The sequence below is a fragment of the Anguilla rostrata genome, chromosome 1 (genome assembly GCF_018555375.3).
Source record: "Anguilla rostrata isolate EN2019 chromosome 1, ASM1855537v3, whole genome shotgun sequence".
In the NCBI taxonomy this organism is placed as follows: Eukaryota; Metazoa; Chordata; class Actinopteri; order Anguilliformes; family Anguillidae; genus Anguilla; species Anguilla rostrata.
In genome coordinates, this window is record NC_057933.1 from 33,565,847 (window position 1) to 33,589,259 (window position 23,413).

The 23,413-nt window shown below is 41.7% G+C and overlaps 1 protein-coding gene across 5 annotated transcripts in view; it reads left to right on the plus strand.

Annotated features, from left to right (window-relative positions):
• Window positions 1-33: 33 nt before the first annotated feature.
• LOC135255016 (protein FAM184A-like) overlaps window positions 34-23,413 on the plus strand; it is a 135,399-nt gene continuing 112,019 nt past the window's right edge. For all 5 annotated transcript variants that reach the window (XM_064335695.1, XM_064335716.1, XM_064335710.1 and 2 more), the window contains exons 1-3: window positions 34-216; window positions 8,196-8,996; window positions 10,709-10,844. In XM_064335695.1, the coding sequence (XP_064191765.1) occupies window positions 34-216; window positions 8,196-8,996; window positions 10,709-10,844 (1,120 nt within the window). The remainder of the gene's footprint in view (window positions 217-8,195; window positions 8,997-10,708; window positions 10,845-23,413) is intronic.

The window sequence follows — 23,413 nt, forward strand, 5'->3', positions numbered from 1 at the left end:
TTCTGGAGCACTTGCAAGCCAAGGACCTTGAAGATGGCGTCAGGAACGAGTTGGCAGCAAGACTATTATGGTACTGGCAATTCATCCTCTGGGCCAGGGAAATATAATCCTGAAATAATATCATCGAAAATGTCTTACCAGCAGTCGAGCCTAACCACGGAATATACCAAAGATATGCACCTGAAAATGAGCAAGAAAATAGCACAGCTTACAAAGGTACTGTTCGCGTCTCTGTTGTTTAATGTGAAATGCTTGCTGACAAAGGATAGGAATTGCTTGCGCACAAATGTCAGGGAAAGCAAACCTCGTGCACACTACTGTGGTTATGTTTTTACGGGTGTGACCCAGTTAGATTGCTGGCTGGAACATGACTTTAATCGAATTCACTATTGAATACATTTTTGCAGAAGGAGGAGAATCTGGACATGTAGTATTGATGGGGTAACTGATTGGCCGTATTTCTATTTGCGCGTCACGAGAAGGGAATACTGTGATTTTTTAAATTTCAATTTTCTATAATATTTCAGTGTAATAGGCCAGGCTAAGTGCTAGGCAGACACACTGCGTTTAAGGTTAATTGTGTAAAACCTTTTTCTAAGAAAAATATTTATAAACACGTAGGCCTATATATTCTACTGAATTACATTACATAGCTTTGTTGACAGCAAAGGCCCTTATTCTAATTGACGTGTAATTGACGTCCTAGATTTGTAAAATGTTTAAATTGTATACCCTCCGAGATCTTGTAGCATAGGGAAATGCCGCTGCTGTGTTCTTTGAATGTTACGTTTTTACTGATTTGTTTTTCTGCATGTAATAATATGGACACTATGCGCCAGTCGGCTGTTTGGACCTAATAGGCCTACATATAAGGTATGAAATAACAACCATTGCATGCAATCCATATATTTCGTACTGCAAGTGTGTGGCCCTCCATGTCTCTAAATTTCGTGGTGATATGTTAAAGAACATAGTCACGACAAGCTATGAATTTGAAATAAAAAAAGGCTATGCAGCAAAATTAAAGTTAAATCAACTTCAACAGCAATCAACTTCAACGGATCCAGTTGGGACCATATTTTCTTTGTGAAAGTAGTCTCTTTTTCCAAGAGCAATAGTTATTGGGGCAGAGTATGATTATTTATATGTCTGTGATCAGTATTTTCCCTGCAACAAAATTCTGGTGAGAATGGACGTATGCAAGCTTTATTGATCAATGCTTCTATTGTTTACGAGTTAGGCCTACTTGTTCACCAGGGCAAAAAGGAAGTTAGTACTAATAAGTGTCAAGTTTGGTCTTGTCCCTTGACAACTAAATTTCATATTTAGTTGATTTTTTCATTCACTACTGAGAATTGGCTACTGAGAATACCCTTTGGCATTGGCTGGAGGGTGTATATTCAGATATGTCAAGTGCAGAGTAGACAACAGTCCTTTCTGCAGTATCCAAAATATTCAGGCTCCTTTCTATTCAATGGCATGCATACAACAAACCTTATGAAGAATTTATGAGTTGTATGTATATAAAATTAATCTGCTTTTAGAGTATTATAGTTATATTCAGATATTGATAAATTGCATTTATTGTGTTTTCATAAGCAGATATTTTTATTCTTCTTGTCACACTGCATTAACGTTAGGACTAAAATGATGTGCTGTTATTAACTAGACCAGCAACTATACCCCCAGCTGGGTGTGAGCCAAAGATGAGATATCACTGAAAAATAGATGTGGGTTCCTGCCAATGATAGATTAATGTTATGTATGGAAAACTATCTTACAATTATGAGAATGTGTGGATACTGCAATACAAAAAGAAACATCTCTCCTGTATGTTTCTGAGACATGCATTGAGACCATGTGAAAGGACCTCAACAAAGTGGCATGGTGTGTGAGTTGACATCTGTGAATAATTGCAAGTTATTCTTTCAGTAAATAAATATTTATTGGAAGCCTTGCAGGAATAGTTTTGTCCTCCCCTGGTGTTTATTGTCTGATTGGACCCTGTGCATTGCTGCTTGCAGCTATATTTATATGGAGGACTAAATGTGCTCAAATTAAATAAATCATGAAATAAATACATATGGAATTAAATAAATAAATAATACATTTTCTTCCGAAATAATTAAATAACTGCCGACTCATGATATTCTTTTTCACAATAACATGATTATATTTTATTTCATAACATGTTGTATTTATAAATTGCTTTTTCATTATGCCTCTGCGACGGCACAACCGTGGCCGGAAGCATTATGTTTTCGGGTTGTCCGTCCTTCTGTCCATCCCGATTCTCGTGAACACGATATCTCAGGAACGCCTTGAGGGAATTTCTTCTTATTTGGCACAAACAAAGTTTCACACAAATGTCTAATAGGATAAAATGATGAAGTGATGACATTTTATATCCAAACGGTCAAACAGAGCACTGGCTACTGGTTGGCGGAGGCATACAACCTCGAGGCGGTATTTCTAGTTTCATCATAACACTTTTTTGTATGACTTCTTTTCGAATAGTGTTTTTATTTCCAAACTCCCTTTTTCATTTTGTATTAAACTTTTCAAAATGGTAAGACCTCCTGTCAATCGACACAAGCAGGGTGGGATCACTCACGATCATTGGTTGCTCAGACATTCAGACAAAAGCAGCAGCACTGTAAATATACATTTGAATGCTAAAATTATAGCTAGTAGGCCTTATTAGGCTATTGTATAGCTATTAGACTACAAGTCACTCTACACACATCCGTTCTCAACATAGGCTGCAAATAGGTCAAATAATGCATACAGAAAAAATATTGAATGAGTGCAAATACTTTTTAAGAGTGAAAGGAAGTTGCAAAAACACAAAACGCAAGTTAAGTTTCATCATGACAGTGCTACATCAGTCTAACGTCAAGGGGTTCTTCTGATTAAGAACACTGCTTGCTAGCTAGGTAGCTAGCAGGGCTAATGCTGCTAGCCAATCCACTCACAGTTCCTGCCTAGCAGGGTTGGTGAAGTGTCTTCATTGCACACACAGACAGAAGCTGGTTTTAACTAGAGCCCGACCGATATATCAGTGTGACCGATATATCGGCCATTATTTGACTTTTTTGATGACATCAGGATCGGCAGTTATGCAGCCGATGTGTCCCGATATACTTTTTTTTAAAAGTATAATAAACAAAGAAACAATGATTATTTATCTGTACTTGTCTGTTCGAACGTTGTAATTGCTATTTACTAGAATTATCCAGTAGAGGGAGCTCTAATACAAGTGTGAACTGCAGCAGCTGACGCGCTACTTCTGTAATAAGACGTTTGTCACTCGTGCCTCATCCAATATTCTCCACTGCAAGACTTGTCTGCACAGATTCGATTGCCGCAATAAAGGTATGTATATTTAGTGAAAGTTTTTAATTAAATGCGTTTATACGACCACTATGTTTATCAATCCTCATTATCAAGCGAGCGAGCTAGCTAACATATTTGGTTCACTTTAGCAAGCTAGCTGGCTAGCAATCATTTATGAAGTGGCAGTGAGTACATAAGCAGCGTAGGATCTACATTTCCAGAGGACATCGCTGTATTCTCAAATAAATAACCAGCCAAAAAAAAAAATGGTGATTGAATGCATCACACATTTGTTTTTGTATCTGAGATAATGATATTAGCTACTTTATGATGCTGTGTCAATAGCCAACGCGTTATTGCAAGCGAGTGTGTCATCTAGTCACGCGTCATCGTAGCAAGCTAACCAGACAGTAAAAACGCAGATAAAACACTTCTAACGTGGATCATTTTAAGCCATGTTGTCTAGCTTTGTCGTGATAACATGAAAGAAGGATTTCTGTTGGAGAAGTGAATCAGCCAACAGTTAGCGCGGGTAACCTGCACGAAAGCGCATTGTAGTTTTTTTCACGTATTTCTTCCAGTCAATTTAATTTAATCTAACGTTACACTTGATTCACTATTTAGCTCCGCTAGATAATGTCTTACTCTTTGAGATCATGTAGTAGAAATAAAATAAGAAAATATAATCCATTTAACTTACTGAGAATATATAATAAGAAATAATGGGGCTGTGTCAATAGCTAATGCGTTATTGCGAGCGAGTGTGTCATCTAGTCACGTGTCAGAGCGCATTCTAGTTATTTTCGCCACCGAATTCTTATGAACAGGGAAACTCGCTAGATAGTCTTACTCTTTGAGATCATGTAGTAGGAATAAAATAAGAAAATATAATTAATGTACTGAGAATAGATACTAAGAAATAATAACAAATTAATAACAACAACAACAATAATAATAATATTCATAAAAATACATGTTTGAAACTGGAAAACTGATTTTTTTAAATTAATTTTTTATAGATGGCTGGAAAAGAAAGGAGTAAAAGCAAGGTGTGGAGTTATTTTGATTTCACACACTTAATGATGGTGTTAATATATATATTTAATATCATCTTTTACTTTTTTATCTAAAAAGTTCTTTGTGTTTATTTTTATTTGTTTGCTTATAAGTTAAATGTTCTTTAATATAGAAACTTAAATAAAATATAAGTTTTTCAAAATGTTGCGCTTTTTGACAAAATATCGGTCAAAACATCGGTAATCGGTGGGCTAGGACTCTCCAAAATCGGGATCAGCATCGGACCCAAAAATCTGGCATCGGTCGGGCTCTAGTTTTAACTCGCGATAGCAAATGAAAGTGCCATTATTTAGCACAAATGTTTGTTTAATTGTTTTTCATATTTTTTCAATCCGAATTCAGTATTGCACAATGTGTAATAACTACAAATTACAGTGGACACACTTTGTAGGCTTGAACACAGGAGATGCACTACCAGTCTGAAAAAGGCCCATGAAGTATCTTTTTTTGCTGTTGCGAGGCAACTGCACTCTGCTCCTTTCAGTCACATATTTAATGGCATTAGCTCAAAAATAACTTGCTATCCATGTTCATCATGGCACAAATTTGTTGCCGTACTTTGGACCGCTTATTTTTGTCATGGTAGTCATGATTTGTGAAATCATAGAACTTTGAGTGGGCTGAAACTAATGACTAACTTCTCTTTCATCTTCTTCATTTACAGTGGAAGCTAATGGCAGAATCAATGCCTGCCTCTATTTTCATGAATTTGGACGACAGAGAAAAGAGCGCATCAAAATAGGATGATTATTAGCTCCATGCATTGAACATAATTACAGAAAAGGCAGCTTTTAAAGTGCATCCACTGTGATCGCAGCCTAACAAACTCACTGATAATAGAACATGAAGCTATATTATCTAAGGTGGGGAGGGGAGGGGGGCAGGTTCTGACACTTTGGGCATGAGTACTCGATGACTTGAGTACTCTAATGACAAGGACTGCTTGAGTACTGTACAGTACTATGGGGAAAAAAGTAATTAAATTCACATGAATTAACATGTTTAGCTTAATAATCTATTTTTACATGGTAGCTTTGGCTGTTTGTTGTTTTATGAATATTGTTAGTTTCTAAATTCCTTTCTTCTCAGTCTGTAGCTATTTTCACCTGCAGTTTTCTGCAGCAGTTTTTTTTTCAAGATTACCGTGACATGACATACGGTGCCTTCAGAAAAGTTTTCAGACCCCTTCATTTTTTCCACATTTTGCTACGTTACAGCCCTATTATAAAATGGATTATATTCATTTTTATTCTCATGAATCTATACACAATACACCATAATGAAAGAGAAAACAGGTTTAGAAATTTTTGCAAACTTGAAATAAAAAACTGAAATATCACATTTACATAAGTATTCATACCCTTTACTCAGTGCTTTGTTGAGGCACCTTTGGCAACGATTACAGCCTCAAGTCTTCTTAAGCATGACGCTACAAGCTTGGCACACCTGTATTTGGGGTATTTCTCCCATTCTCTGCAGATCCTCTCAAGCTCTGTCAGGTTGGATGGGTAGCGTTGCTGCACATCTATTTTCAGGTCTCTCCCAAGATGTTTGATCGGTTTCAAGTCTGGGCTATGCCTGAGCCACTCAAGGACATTCACAGGCTTGTACCAAAGCCACTCCTGTGTTGTCTTGGCTGTGTGCTTAGGGTCGTTGCCTTTGGAAGGTGAACCTTTGCCCCGGTCTGTGGTCCTGAGCGCTCTGGTGCAGGTTTTCATCAAGGATCTGTTTGTACTTTGCTCCATTCATCTTTCCCTTGATCCTGACTAGTCTCCCAGTTCCTGCTGCTGAAAAACATCTCCACAGCATGATGCTGCCACCACCATGCACTGTAGGATTGGTATTGGCCAGGTGATTAGTGGTTAGGTGATTGTGGCCATATAGTTCAGTCTTGGTTTCATCAGACGAGAGAATCTTGTTTCTCATGGTCTGAGAGTCCTTTAGGTGCCTTTTGGCAAACTCCGAGCGGACTGTTATGTAACTTTTACTGAGGGGTGGCTTCCATCTGGCCACTCTACCATAAAGGCCTGATTGGTGGAGTGCTGCAGAGATGGTTGTCCTTCTGGAAGATCCTCCCATCTCCACAGAGGAACTCTGGAGCTCTGTCAGAGTGGCCTTCGGGTTCTTGGTCACCTCCCTGATCAAGGCCCTTCTCCCCTGATTGCCCAGTTTGGCCATGCGGCCAACTCTAGGAAGAGTCCTGGTGGTTCCAAACTTCTTCTAATTAAGAATGATGGAGGCCACTGTGTTCTTCAAGACCTTCAATGCTGCAGAATTTTTTTTTGTACCCTTCCCCAGATCTGTACCTCGACACAATCCTGTCTCGCAGGTCTATGGACAATTCCTTCCACTTCATGGCTTGGTTTTTGCTCTGACATGCACGGTCAACTGTGGGACCTTATATAGACAGGTGTCTTCCTTTCCAAATCATGTTCAATCAATTGAATTTACCACAGGTGGACTCCAATCAAGTTGTAGTTGCAAACATCTCTAGTATGATCAATGGAAACAGGCACCTGAGCTCAGTTTTTGCAAAGGCTCATGTAAATGTAATGTTTCAGTTTTATATTTTTAATAAATTTGCAAAAATGTCTAAAAACCTGTTTTGGCTTTGTCATTATGGGGTATTGTGTGTAGATTGATGATGAAAGTGAATTTAATCAATTTTAGAATAAGGCTGTAACGTAACAAAATGTTGAAAAAGTGAAGGGGTCTGAATACTTTCTGAAGGCACTGTATAAATGCAGTGCACTGTAACGTACCAGAGAGTCACTTACAAGGGAGTAGTCTGTGTTCAATTTGATCACGTTTATTTCTAAGGAAACTTGCTTTCTAGAGCGAAAGTTGATGGAATTACCAACAGTAACTAAGGAGAAAAACAGAATAATCACTGGGTGCTCAAATATAGAAATATCTACAAGCTCCAGAGATCAGGAACAACCAACAAGGTGCTCACTGAACCCAAGGGCAGAGATAACTCAAAGGGAGCAAAGAAGGGTGCCTCAGTGCAAAAAGTATAAAACTGTACTTACTTCAGTGCAGTTCAAGGCACTCTCGTTGGAGGAAGGAATGAGTTTTAAAAAGCCTTTATTCAATTGGCATGAGGAATTAAAAAAAAAAACCAGTCTAACGCCAACGTGTTTCAGCCACATCAGTCTTTTTTAAAAATTCCTCATGACAAAGGGTCAATTACAATCATACAGGTTTGGATGTACCTTTCAATTAGCAACTCCTGATACAGCTGAGGAAACGACTTCCTCTACAAATTACTTAAACTGAATAAAAGAGCTAAGACCAAACAACAACTAGCCTATTTCTGCACTATAGGTTGGTAACGTTTTTGTTAAAAGTAGTTAATTTCTTAAAGACAGACTGGTTTCTTAACATAGAGACTCAGGACTAGATTCAACATGTCCCAAAATAGTGAGTGTTATTGCATAGTGTCTTTCTTCGCTGCAGTTTACACTAAGAGGAAGGGGGTCACTGCTGAACCAGCATCAATGTGCAGGGTTTGGGTGAATTTTAATACAAATTTAAATAAATGGGACAGCTGCATTTTAAATTGTCCCATTCAGGTGGGAAATTGTTCATGAAACAATTGAATTAGAAGAATATTTAATCAATTGGTTTTGAATGGGAACTATGAATTTCTGAATGGAATTGAGTTGGAAAGTAGACTCTTTGAAAATTAGTGTGACACTGCCATTGTGAAACCATCCACCCTGTGTTTATGGTTTTCCAACAGTTCCTTCCATAACCCCCCTTAACTTTTACCAACCCAGGTGATCTATGCACTCAATACCAAGAACGACGAGCAGGAAGCGGACCTCCAGGCCCTCAAGGAGGCACATGATGAGGAGGTGCAGCAGATCCTGTCAGAAACCCAGGAGAAGATCCTGGAATACCAGATTCGCATCGATGAGGAGACTGACCTGAGGCGAAGGCTCCAGTCGCTGGAGGAGTCTGCTGAGCTCCACGAGCGGGCCAAGCGGCAGGCGCTGGCTGAGTTTGAGGCCTACCGGCAGCACGTGGAGGGCTCCCAGTTATGCACTGAGGTGCAGCACACCCAGCATATCATCGCTGCCTCTGGCGAGGCCGAGGAGATGTGCCGGGACTTTGAGGAAAGCCTCCATGTCTTCAAGCAGACCCGGTCCCGTCTGGAGTGTGACAAGTGCTGTACCTTAGAGGAGCTTCTCCATGCCCATGCCGAGGAGCCTGAGGAGCCCAGCCTACTCCACCGGGCTGAGGCAGAGTCCTTGGTGGAACTGATGGAGGGCCTCCGGCAAGACCGGCAGCGGCTGGCAGAGGAGTATGAGGCCCGGCTGTGTGAGGCCCGGGCCTTCTACGAGCATGAGCTGGAGGCTGCCAAGCGCACTCAGCGGTTGACTGCCGAAAGCCTGCTGGCCTGGAAGAAGACAGAGGCAGAGCTCCGGAAGGAGTTCCAGGTGCAAGAGGCGGGACTCCAGCGGGCACTGGGAAAAATGCGGGCAGAACTGCAAAGGGTGCAGGAGGAGGCCCGGGAGAACTGGGAGAAATCCAACAGACAGCAGACCTCACTGAACACTGCTGAGAGCATCATCCGGGTAAAGAGCTGCTCACATTCATGCTTATAAACCATGGTTGATCGATGAGACATGATTCAATTAGTTCCACGTTATGAATGCAAACACAGTTTAATTCTATGTGGCAATTCACATAATGCCAGAGACATTCAGATAATTGAAAGGTGGCATTCCAAGGTTGCATTTCTCCACATATTTATTCTTTGGAGTAGTATGTGCATACAGTGGGCCTCATTTACCAATGTTTTTGTAAGACTGTGAGTCTGTGCGTAATCAGAAACAAGCTAACAAATTCCACTGGATTTATCAAACGTGTAGAACCAGCTTTTTTTTGTATCTGCATGTGTAAGTTGATGAATACTAAACAACTGTAAATGAAAAGCACATTCACAACTTGTGATTAGCATAATCTTAGAGAGTTTGGAATTCCTTTGCATACTATATAAAGAGATGGCTGAGAAGAGACAAAAGAAAAAGTGCTGTAAATAGAAGTACAACCCAAAAAATATATTTTATTCAGTAGTGTAAGCAGTGGAGTGTCAGGGCTGGGGAGGACTAAAGCCTGGCAAGATATAGCTGTTGTTGTGAAGTCTGTGCCTGGAGTTCTGTGTACTATGCAACAGGTGCAACAAAAATGGTTTGACCTGAAACTGGAGGCAAAGAAGAAAATCCTAGCACATCAGCCACAGGTGGAGGTCAGAGTTTGGCCGAGTTGTCTACCCTGGATGAATGCATTGGCCAAATTATAGGACAGATGACGCTGTGTGGAATCCACCAGAGTGTGACAGCAATATTTTTTCCCTGTCCTTGCACAGACTCATCAGCCATTCATCATCCTCTGCAAACAAACTGGCCTAGTCTTTGAAGATACTCTCTCTCTGAAGTGCGCCATGCGCCAGACCACCTAATAATGTGAGGTCAGCCATAGTAATGAAGGCCTAAGCTATGACTTCTGCACGCTATTTATATGCTTAGTTTACGTGTTTTATGTAATTTTATACTCAAATAATGCTCATCTGCAGCTGAGCATTATTTGGATTAATCAGGATTACACAAATGAAGTATCACCTGTTTTAATGTTGAATCATATTCATTATAATAGTTCACTCAAATAATTTAGCTACTTTTGAAAATCAAAATAAAATTTGTATGAATGAAATAATAAAAGCACCAGCACACAAAACAAGCTTTACAACCAGGTTTTTTTTTTTTCATTTGCGCACACAATACGAACTGTTTAGAACACTCGTGAAAACTGTTTTGATCCTACAAACAAAGTGAAATACGAAAACTTTGATAAATCCCACATTTGTGTAACTGCATTTACAAACAATTTGCGATCAGATTCGTTAGGCTTGCATTTGAAATGAGGCCCATTGTTCGCATTGCCCATTAGATGTTCACTGTATTTACTTTGGCACAATACAGTGAAATATCATCGCTACTCAACTCCAGGTCCTGCGGGCTGCAATGGAAGGGAAGTTTTCTGCCTTGTCTATTTTCAGCTCAGCAGCCGCCACTGCTTCCTGAACCAAGGTGGTATGATAATTAGTGAAATCAGGTGGCGTAGTGCATGGTTGGAGCAAATACTAGAGACCTGCCAAAAGAACCCGGAGTTGAGTAGCGCTGCTATAAAATATTGGGACGTCCCATCACTAGAGGGCTACAGTGGATAGCGATAAGGAGTTTAAATTAATGATGTTGGTTTTGACCCTAATGGCTTTCTATTTCAGGACCTGCACAGGCAGCTGGATGAGGCAGTGCAGGATAGAGAGATTACTGCAATTCGGCTGCAGGAGACTGACTGTGAACTGGAAGCATCCCGGGACAGAGTCCAGCAGCAGGCCACAGAGATCCTCCTCAAAGCCAGTGAGACATCTCTGTCCTTTGACACTGCTGAGTAATATCAATCTTTTCAATCACTGCTAAGTGATTATGTGATTGCCCCCTCTGTCTATGCAATCACTGCTGAAGGATGATGTAATCCAAGGGCAAAATAGTGAGTCATACAATGGGGGGGACCAATCTGGTGGGGAGTCTGGGGTTTTAAGTTTAATTCAATTCTTTGCAACCATGTATTCCACATGTCTCAGATTACTCTTGAGTGCAGTGTGCTGCACAGCTAAGTTGACATACAGAAACTGATTAAGCCTGAGTTACTTATAGGACTTGTAGAGGTGTCGAGGATGCCACCCTCACTTTCTTACATTTTCTATTTCAACACCTGGAGGCCCCCACATCTCATGCAAGGCTCTTATTTATTGACTTTTCTTCTGCATTTAACACTGTCCAGCCATATGTACTCGCTGAGAAACTGCTCTCTAATTTTAATATAAACCTTAATTTCATTGGTTGGATAGTGGATTTCGTAACTAACAGTGACAGTGAGTTTGAGCATGGACTGATGGTAGATGATTTTTTGTCTTGGTGTAAAGAGTTTTATCTGGAGATAAATATGCACTTGTTGTACGTCGCTCTGGATAAGAGCGTCTGCTAAATGCCTGTAATGTAATGTAATGTCATTGATTTTAGAAGGACACAGTCCAGTATTATTACTTACACTACTATCCAGAAAATGGACATTGATATTGTTTCTGAGTGCAAATACTTGGGCGCTGTCATTGACAATTGGCTGTTTTGAGCCCAATATGCTGTATGTAAAAAGGTCCAGCAGCGCTTATTCTTTCTGAGAAAGATGAATTCTTTCAGAGTGTGCAATGTCCTAATGACTTTGTTTTGTCAGTGTTCTATTGAAAGTGTTCTTAAGTATTGTATAGTGGCTTGATTTGGTGGCCTTACTGTGGCAAATAAAAGCAGTCAGGCAAAGCTGGTCAAGGTGGAGAACAAAGTTATTGGGGTGAAGGAAGCCCAGCTTCAGGACGTCTACTGTAAGCTATTGATTGCTAATATTCTCGATCACTCTCTTCATAATCAGTTTGAGTTTCTTGCTTTGGGCCAACGTTATAAGATGCTCAAAACAAAGACACAGCGCACCAGAGTCTCTTTCATTCCCATTGCCATTGAAAGGCTAAATCTCTTAATGTAAAACGTAGGTGTGCGCACGCACCTTTAATCTTGTTGCCACTGTAAAGGCTTCATCTTTTAATGTAATACGTAGACATGTACACTACTGGTCAAAAGTTTTAGAACACCTCCGTTTTTTCCAGTTTTATTGAAATTTAAGCAGTTTAAGTCCTGTGAATGACCTGAAATGGTACAAAGGTAAGTGGTAAACTGCCAGAGGTTTTTTTTTTTTTTTTAAAGTTTAGGTTACCAAAAACTGAAAAATAATGTAAATATTATAAAAATATTTATAATATAAATAGTTATAAAAAAAGCCTTTTTCAGGGAACAAGTAATGGGTTAACAACGTACAGCTTTTCTGCAGTAATGGAAATAAATTAAGCCTTGAAAGTTGATGCAAACAATTCCTACAGGTGTCCCAACTTTTATTGATTACTTACAAATCGTCTTGCTGCATAAAATCAGTGTTGGATCAGACTGTATTACAACACCCTCCAAAGCATTATTTGGACAATATTCCACTGCAAGAAGTAGTATATTGCTATCATAATGGCGATAAAAAAGGCACTTGGAAACTGGAGGAAACTGACAGGAAGAAGTCCGGCGGACCCAAAGCCACAACAGAATCAGAAGACAAGTTTCTGAGAGTCAACAGCTTGTGTGATAGGCGGCTCACAGGACAACAGCTTCAAGCACAGCTTAACAGTGGTCAAAGTAAGCAAGACTCAGTTTCAACTGTGAAGAGAAGACATCAAGCTGCAGGTTTGACAAGTCGAGTGGCAGTACGAAAACCATTGCTAAAATGGGTAAATAAGAAAAAGAGGCTTGCCTGGGCCATGAAGCACCGGCAGTGGACTACTGAAGACTGAAAGAAGGTCTTATGGACCAATGAATCTGAAAATTTGAAATCTTTGTTTCATCACGCAGGGTTTTTGTATGCTGTCGAGTAGGTGAAAGGATGGTTCCTCAGAAGTGTGACACCAACTGTCAAAAATGGAGGAGGAAGCGTGATGGTTTTGGGATCTTTTCCTGGATCCAGAGTTGGTGACTTGCACAGAGTGACTAGCACCCTGAACCAAATGGGCTACAGCATTTTCCAGTGCCATGCAATACCCTCCAGTCAATGCCAGGTTGGTCCGGTGTTCATCCTACAGCAAGATAATGACTCAGAACATACCTCCAGGCTATGTCACATCTACCTTAGAGGAAAAGACCAAGATGGTAGGCTTCAAATAATGGAATAGTCAGCACAGTCTTCAGACTTAAACCTCATCAAGCTGGTTTGGGTTGAACTGAACAGAAGGGTGAAAGCAAAGCAACCTACAAGTGCAACACATTTTTGGGAACTTCTGCAACAGTGTTGGGAAGATCTATTTGATTTCCATTGCAGAACGAATGCCACTGTCATGCCCCCGTGTTTCAGTTGTCATATGGTTTCCCTTGTGTTCCGGTTATTTCTGTTCCGTGTGCTTTGTTCCTCACCATGTCTTTGCTTTTCCCCACAGGGTGGGCGTGATCTTTCCCAATGCACTCCCTAATCACTTCCAGCCCTCAGCAATTTTCACACTCGTTCAGGTCGCATTCCTCACACCCTCCCTGATTAATTCCAATCAGCACCAGACTATAAAGCCACACTTTTTGTTTCTGTCTTTGCCAGATCGTTGATTTGTTGCCCAGCGTCACACCTTGCAATCGCGTTTAAAACCTAGCCTAGCATTATTTTCTATACCCCGTTTTCTCTGCACCTTCCTCGGTTTCCTCACCTCGCACTGTTTCCTTGGCCACAGATTGTTTGTTCATGTACCTTGTTCAGTGTTCCCCTGTCTGTCGTGCCTACGTGTTGTCTGCGTCGCGTCTTGTTCCGTGTTCCCCTGTTCTCCCCAGTTACCTCCCCAGCTCCAACCTCCCGATCCAGCCCGTCCTTCGCCGGCCTCCCAGTCTCCAGCCCAGCTCCACCACCGACACCGGAGGTAGTCCGTTCAGCGCCAAGCCGGATTCCGGATCTCCCCACAAAACCTCACAGCTCCCTGCTCCAAGCCTGCCTGGGTTCCTACCGTCTCTGTCTGTACTCAAATAAACCCCTTTTTGTATTCCATCTACTGCTGCCTCCGAGTCCTGCATTTGGGTCCAGTCCGAGACCGGTTCATAACAGCCACGAGTGTGTTCAGCTGTTATATCAGCAAAAGGTGGCTACTTTAATGAGTCAAAAAATTTGAATAAATTGTGTTAAACAGAACGATTCCATGATTTCTTTTTTTCTCAAATTGTTTATTTGTTCTATGCTTTAATTTCAGAGTACATTGAGACAACTGCGTAAATTTCTATAAAAACTGGAAAAATGGAGGTTATCTAAAACTTCTGACCAGTAGTGTACACCTTACTGCCACAGCACTTTACACCTCACTAGCACTTTACTTACTTCTCACTGCACTTTACGTGGCACATTTTTCTTGGCCTGCATCCTAATCTTACACGTTTAATCCAAGCTGGTAGGAGTGTCTCTATCCTTTGCTTGATTTGCTCATTTTATGCTTTTTATGTTTTATATGTACAGTATATATATATTATTATATTGTGATCTAATGCCTGGCTGCAACCAAATTTCCTTCAGGACAATAATAAAGTTGAAGTTGAACCTTGTACTTTTACTAGAGGCTTTGTAAGCGTACAGGAGACTTCTAAATCAAGTGAACTCAACTGAACTGGAATGGAGGCTTGATGCAGTTACTGCTAGAACAGAATTTGCAACATACACAGACTTGCACACACCGTTTATTTACTGTAGAGTATTTGTTCCAATACCTTTAGTCATTTTAACTTGCAGGAACTCTACACAAAATATACTTTTGTTGAAGGATGACTACTTATGAGTGTAAAAAACAATAATCTTTGGAACTGTCTTAACAGTGAGCAACAGTGATTTATTTTTTGAATTTCAATTTATTTTGTAGACTGCAGAAAAAAAAAACGACTTAGTCTACAGATGACACTAGGTCAGCCTTTTTGAGAACAAATTTTGTTCTCTATGAATATTATCCAATCTCTCTCTGTGTAAACCAATACAAATGCAGTTCTCTTAAAAGGATATTTCACTTCGGGATAAAATTAGTAATTTTGTGGAGCCTATCACGTTGTATTTGCAGAACATGAATACTAACGATCCAGTAAACCAGAATAATTCAAAACAGAGCTAATCAGAGGCTGCATCGAAAAGCTTATGTTTAGCTAGCAACATCCCATTTCACTAGTAGGAGAGCTAGTTAATGTTAGCTAAGGTAACATAGATATGACACTAGGCCAACTAACCCTGGTTTTCTAATTAGGTCATTTGTACAGATGTGGTCCCCACCAGACAATAATGTCCAGTCTGAGTTTAACTAACTGCAAGAAAAAAAAAATACCGTTAACTTGTATTCAACTCACGTATCAGTTACCCTCCAGTCTGTGATATTATTTAGCTGGCTGGCTACAACCAACCAACTGGTAATTCTGCAACAATGCTGTAATTGTGTGGGCCCGCTTGTTAGCTATCTTCAGGACCATTTGCAATAGAACAACTAATTGGAATGGCAGGTATGCCATCCAGCCAAGTTACGCCTTGGTGGGGTATGCCGCATACCTATACAGCACCGAGAGTTTGGAACTTTGCAGGGTTCCCCACAGAAATAACCGCAAAGGCCACAGACGCTCAGCCCTTAAAAACATTAATTTCTGTACATTCTGACCCCGTTTCAACAGATAGATTTCATAAACAACTTCACATGTCCACACAATAAAGCCCCAAACTAAGGGGACTTTGCGTTTTCTCCTTCTTCTTCTTCTTTTTCCTGCCAGAAATGCTCCTAGCCCACAAAGAATATGTCTCCCCATTGGTCATTTTACATACACCAGCCAATCCTTCACCAAAACCAGCCAATCAAAATGTCACATACAAACGCAAAATGGACATATCTTTTTACCCAAGAAAATTGCCAGTCTGTATACTTAGCCAGTTCATGGCTCAGTGGTAACGTCATGGTCTATGGATTGCTGAGTCACATGTTCAAATCCCACCTGGAGCACATTTCTTATTCACGCTTATTTGCTCACTAATAATTGTCTATTATTTCTCAGCTATTGCTTTTGCACCACATCTACCTGTGGTTCACCGAATGTATAGACTGCATTATGACATACCATCTACATGTTCAGTTAACCGCCTACAATATCGCCTGGCCATATAGACACAACAGCTCAGCTATGCTTACTGACCTGTCTTCTTCTTTAAAACCACCAACATATTTCACCAAAATAATTCATGCTTTTAGGCAGCTACATTAGGGTGGCGCACTGCCAATGCAATTGACTGCGAAGCGCAAGGTCGGATAATCGAATCCTGTCTCGCCCTCAAGCAGATCTTTTCATATCTTAAACTATCATTTTCTTACAATTATATTGCTAACTAATAATTCTGTCAGGACCACTGTCATCAAAGTAGATCTTTATTGACAATAAAGGCAATACAGTTATGTTTGGCGGTATGGCTCTGTTCTGGAGCTCTCCCGCCAACCACGCCGCCCGCGTGGATAAGGCAGGGAGGCCAGCAGCCAAACTCCCATAGAGGGGTACACACAGAACAGATCCAGCAGCAAAGCAAGTTCTTAACACATACGGATGGAGCAATACAAATTCTTAACACATGGGAATGGAGAAATGCAAATTCTTGACACATAGGGATGGAGCTGGGGTGGTGGAGGGGGTTTACAAAGCAACGTGCAGCAGCTTGCATGCAGGAGGAGCAGCCGAATGAGTAGAGGGAGGCTATTTAAGTAGACCGCCCTGTTAGTGAATGTACTGTGATAGGCGAACATCACTCAGCTGAGCCATCAGCTGATTCAGCCGGAGCGCTTGACTCTCGTGGCCTGCCAGAACTATGCGATGCTCCATTTCTGTCAGGACCACTGTCATCAAAGTAGATCTTTATTGACAATAAAGGCAATACAGTTATGTTTGGCGGTATGGCTCTGTTCTGGAGCTCTTCCGCCAACCATGCAGCGCGCGGGGATAAGGCCGGGAGGCCAGCAGCCAAACCACCCTAGAGGGGTACACACAGAACAGATCCAGCAGCAAAGCAAGTTCTTAACACATAGGGATGGAGCAATACAAATTCTTAACACATGGGAATGGAGAAATGCAAATTCTTGACATATAGGGATGGAGCTGGGGTGGTGGAGGGGGTTTACAAAGCAACGTGCAGCAGCTTGCATGCAGGAGGAGCAGCCGAATGAGTAGAGGGAGGCTGTTTAAGTAGACTGCCCTGTTAGTGAATGTACTGTGATAGGCGAACATCACTCAGCTGATTCAGCCGGAGCGCTTGACTCTCGTGGCCTGCCAGAACTACGCGATGCTCCATTTCTGTCAGGACCACTGTCATCAAAATAGATCTTTATTGACAATAAAGGCAATACAGTTATGTTTGGCGGTATGACTCTGTTCTGGAGCTCTCCCGCCAACCACGCAGCCCGCGTGGATAAGGCCGGGAGGCCAGCAGCCAAACCCCAAAACAACCATATGGCAACATGCTATTAATAAGTGTCTCCGGCTGATGTGATGACTATGTGTACGACCACCTGGAGTAAACCCTTCGTCCAGTCAAGCCCTTCGGCTTGGGGCCGTCTATTTTTTACGTGGATCAGTGGTTATGTGTACCAACAGCATGTTGGACGTTCCCCTGAGGCCGATAATTAGATGTATTATTAATTAATAAACCAGAAGAACATACTATGTGTGATATGTTATTAGGCTATGTGTACCGACAGCTTGTCTGTATTTCCCCTCGAGTGCCGAGATTTAAACTAAACCGGGGGAAATATACTACTACCTTCATCAGTGTAAATGAATCCTCACTCGTTGCATAAGTCTACCGGAAGAGCCAGTAGTAGCAGCAGCAGTAGCAGCGGTAGCGGTAACGGCAGCAGCGTAGGAGCCTTAGCAGCAGCAGCAGTATGAGCAGCGAAGCACATGTTGAATGATGATGTGATGACTATGTGTACGCCACCTGGAAGAAGCCCTTCGTCCAGTCAGCTCGATGCTGTCTAGCGTTATGCGGATCAGTAGTTATGTGTACCAACAGCATGTTGGACGTTCCCCTGAGGCCAATAGTTAGATGAATTATTAATTAATAAACCAGGGGAACATGCTATGTGAGATGTAATATTAGGCTATGTGTACCGACAGCTTGTCGGTAATTCCCATCAAGCGCCGAGATTTAAACTAAACCGGGGGAAATATACTACTACCTGCATCAGTGTAAATGAATCCTCACTCATTGCCATCCATACAAGCATGCATGGACAAGAACGGGAGGGGGCAGCAGCAAAAACCCCCAAAAAAGCCATACGCCGACATGTTGTTAGTACTTAGTCTCCGGCTGAAGTGATTACTATGTGAAACGCCATTCGGCTACCGGAAGGGCCCTTCATCCAGTCAGCTCGAGGCCGTTCTAACATTGTGGGTCAGTGGCTATGTGTACCAAGCTTTTTTGGCCTTTCCCCTGAAGCAAGAGTAAAATTAAACCTGGGGAAAATACTATTTGTAATGTTGAAGGCTATGCCTATGTGTATGGCCTTGGATTCTATCAATCAAATTTATTTGTATAGTGTATTTTACGGCAGTAGTCACAATGCGCTTTACAGACAACCCTGGCCTGAACCCCCACAGGAGCAAGCCTAAGGCGACAGTGGCAAGGAAAAACTCCCTGTGGCATATAGGAAGAAACCTCGGAAGGAACCAGGCTCAAGGGGGAAACCCATCCTCCTCTGGTCGGATCAGGTTGTTGATTGTGACAATCATGTCAGTCAGTGGCTTAAGCCGCGTTTCCACCAAAATTACCCGGAACTTTCAGTCCCAGGAACTACTTTACCAGGAACTAAAAGGTTCCTTCAGCCAATGGTTGTCTGCGTTTCCACCGGGGTCTAAAGTCCTGCGAAGATTAGGCAAATTAGCCCACTGACGTATGAAAAAGCGACGTTGTCGTCAGTCCATCTGTCATATGATTTCTTCTGTAACCCCATACTACCACCGAAGTAGCCTACATTATTTTCTAATAACCGGGACAGCCCGGAGGGGTTTATTCCACGTATATACAACGGGTTACCAACAATTACTATATATGGTTACTTTTGTATTTATTGATTTTTATCGATTTAATCACATGGAATTGAAATATTCTTCTGCAGCCGTTTGGGCATATTTTACCGTTGTCAAGCAAAACTGTCATTGGTAGTTGAACTTGGACCGTTATGCAACAAATAGGATATAACAGACCAATAGTCAGATTGTAACTGTTTTATATATCCTCTCAAACACATTCATTATGTTTTTATGCGAATATTCGCTTTCATGTCTTGACATCCGAAGCGACAGAATGCATTCACATTTCCAATATAACTGGCAACAACAGCAGAAAACATGCACACGTTGTAAACAATTTGCTGTTTGATTACTTTCTCATCGTCAATTCTATATAGGCTAATCGCAAAATGACAAGAATAGAACAAAAAACTCGGACTTGCGTGAAAATTTAAATTAGTAGTGGTAGAGCCACCGTTTGTTTTCCTTCGAAGTTACTGCTAGCCGAGCAGCGAAGTGTGCCCTCCAGATGCGAACCATGCACCATAAATTAGTCCATAGTCTTCCTGGTCTTTTTGTGGAATTGAAGAATGGCAGAGTAAAATTACGGCAGTCTGAAAAAACTAAAGGTACGATTACTAGAATTAACCTGTTATTTTACCCTGACAAAAAGTGCGGAAGGTGATTTCCAGTTTTCTTTTACTGTATCACCAATGTGAACTACGCAGAACTACCGCATACCTCACATAACTGTATCAAACGTTTTGAGTCAATTACAACGGGCTAACAAAGAAAATCCGGAAGAAAATATTCAGCAACCGAATTAATCCGTTTGAATGTTTTAATACGTAATATGCTGTCCCAGCACGAATGCTTAGCATTTTATAAAACGAATACTAAAGCAAGAAAAGAGCAGAAGAGCACACGTTATAATTCCAAGAGGTTGGCAGGCTATAACCAAAAGTAGGCTACTGCGCCGCATAACATGCAAGTTTGATTTGAAGTTATTATGAAAATAAGTCGGTTTGCGCCTGCATATTTTCAAAGATGGCGCCTGAAAATATAAGCCGCGTTTCCACCGCAGGAACTATACCCCGGAACTAGGAACCTTTTGAGGAACTCAGTGCGTTTCCACCGCAGGAACTAGGGTCTAAATTTAGTTCTGGGGGCTAATCACCAAATATTATTAGGCTATGTGTACCAACAGCTTGTTGGTATTTTCCCCCAGCACCGAGATTTAAACCAATTAGAGGGAAATATACTACTCATATCAGTGTAATGAATCCTCGTAGTTGTAGCAGCAGCAGCAGCAATAAACAGCAGCAGCAGTAGGAGCAGTAGCATCAGCAGCAGCAACAGCAGTAGCAGTAACATCAGCAGTAGTGGCAGCAGTAACGCAGCAGCAGCAGTAGCACCCAGCAGCAGCAGAAACATTACAAGCAGCAGCAGCACTAGCAGCAGCAGGAAACTGATTATAGAGGAAACATTGGCAGCTGCGACACCGGTACTTGCAAGTAGACAGTAGCAGCCGTGCTCCTATACTGCAAAGCTCATAGCTTTTGAACGGAAATTATTTCAATGCCAACGGATGAAAGAAGCACATGTCCAAAGCCCCGTAGCTTCACTGAGGATGCCGGGAACCATCACTGCTGTCGTTGCCGCACTGGAGCAGGAGTGGTGGTGTAGAACTCCAGAATGGGGACCACACTGCCAATGAGACGGAGGCGGACAGCAACCAGATTTCGTCATGGCATTTCCCAATAAAGGCTCCTCAGGGCTCGCATGGGGGCGCCACCACAGGTACCGGGTCATGGAGGAGAGGATGGAAAACAGTGCTAGTATGCAATAATGACACGAGTTCCTTCATTTTCTCAGATTAAAAGCTTGAGGTGTATACAAAATATAGCTAATTTAAGCATATTTGCCATGGTGAGATCACATAAAGAACCATGAAGCATAAGGAAATGCAGTTTCCGACAGTGGGTAATTCAGGGTTGAAACTCTTGCATTAAAAGAGAGACCAGTTGGTGAACGGAGTTATATGAGGCTGAAGAGTCTATGCATCTTTTAAAAATTGCATTCTGCAGAGCTTGGATGAACATATTACTGCTTCTGCCCATCAGGCATCACGACGAGGCTAATCTTGCGTTGCGCTATCGGAAGCGACTCCTGCCAAATGGATACGCTGGATGCATAGATGCATAGCCCGGTCCCGAAAGCCGAGACGATTGGCGATCGCGTTTTTGAGTTTCGCTTAATTCGCTGACATAAGGGCCACTCCGGGCGAGGGCAGGCATCGAAGCAATAAGGTTCGAATAATTATTTCTCAATGCATCACTATTTAAATATTATTTAACAGTTGGGCACAGTGGGGTGCTTTAAAGTGCCACATTGCATTACTAATATGCTTACCGAATGAGTATATTAGGAGAGGAATTGGAACCAGTCTTTTTTATTTATTTATTTATTTATTTATTTATTTATTTATTTATTTTTAACCATCGTATTGCACTCTTTATTTAAGACGAAAATGCAATGTACGATTAAAGAAAACTATGACAAAGTTGCGAAAGCACATGCTACAAAGCTGCCTGGAACCAGCCATAACCGGGAGCAGATGCAATGGATGACGCGCAACGCCATTCGTGTGAACATGCAATTGTAGAGACAGCGAGGCCAATACCTAGGTTATGCGGAGCATGTCCGTACCACGAGGTATAATTTTTTTTTTTCCTCAACGTATGTGCTCAGTAGTGTGGTCACATGCCTGATCACATGCATGGTGAAGAAGGCAGAGCAGTGACGTGGAGAAGGCTACATCAAATCCCTTCTCCACTGTGATAAGCCTAAATGCCATTTAAGTGTCATGGAATACAACGATACACGTATGAATGCGGAACGTACGCATTTGCGTCTTGCAACAGCATGATATTGAGAGAACCAGTTGGACGAGTCAACATTAAGCCTAATTTGTCTAATTAAAATGGACATTAGCAATCCCTAAACATTCAGCATCGTGATCTGACAGCTAAATTAGATAGCCAACCAAATTGTATCCTCGCAGATTTAACACCGATATGAATTTATGTTTTCATTTTTCTGTCGCGATGATTGGGTCCCGATAGGAAACCGGCTTTTTAAGCGCAAATCGTGAATCAGTGGAGAAAACTTTATGTGGTTCTGAAGCTGAAAGCCGAAAGCTGGTTTGCATTTTACAACATTGGCTGTAGCCTACTTGCCGGTAACAGTCTAACACTCTTTGTAGTGTAGCGATTCAGCGAAGGGTAGAATGCAGCTTTAAACAATTTAGACGACTCTGCATCTCTGCTCTTTGCAACACGACCTGCCGCCCATGTTCAATCTGCCAAACCTATAACAGCCAGAGCTGAACTGGCCATCTTGCAGCCCAATCCTCCCGGAATGACTGTTTACACCAGGAAGTAGGCCATTAGCCTACAAATACACAAACTATAGCCTAGGCCTGTGTGAGACATGGGGGCTATCTAGTAGCTGCGTAGTAGCAACTGCCCATAATCCATTAGCCGTTCACAATGAACAGAGATTCTTTATCGATACGCCTACTTTTCCATCTCAGCCAAGCGTGAGAACTTTGGCGTTTCCCAATTCAGACATTTCCGCTTAGATTTTACGTGCACAAATCCCAAATTCGCGTAAAAACGATTGATTGGAAGACCCCGCTCTGATAAACTAGGGGAAGTAGCCTACGACCCAATTCTACTGCGTTCCGGAAGGTAGCCGAAAGCATTCACGCCAGGGATTCTTTAGCAGTGAGAGCATCTAGCGTTGACTCTGGTGGTGAGAAACTCAACAATAAGCATGCCATTAACTTCTGCCCGCATATGCTGGAACATTTCTGCTTTTAGCGAAAGACTTGCGATATTCGTGAAACCAGCCCCTTTGTGAGAAGTCCCCGCAATCAAATATGCATATTCGGTGTTGTCAATTTAGCGACTTTTTTAGGAGGCCATAGCTACTTTCCATAGAAAATAGTTGGCAACGCTGTGTATATTATGCGTTTACCGCTAGACTCAGAGCTCAGCAGAATTTAAATAAGGTTGGTGACATTACCTGGCTAGAATCTGCAGCTAGCAGATATGGATGTGGCAGCAGCTTCCAGGCTTGAACATGGCGTCCTCCATGGAGGGGCGGCGGCCGCCGCAAAGCAGCGCTCCTTGAATGAAGCTCCCTGGCCAGTTAGCAGTGAAGACAGTGCACCGGTATCCTCAATATCTGGAATATTGTCGCTTAAAACAACGCTTTTCGTGGCTGGCCCCAAATGGATC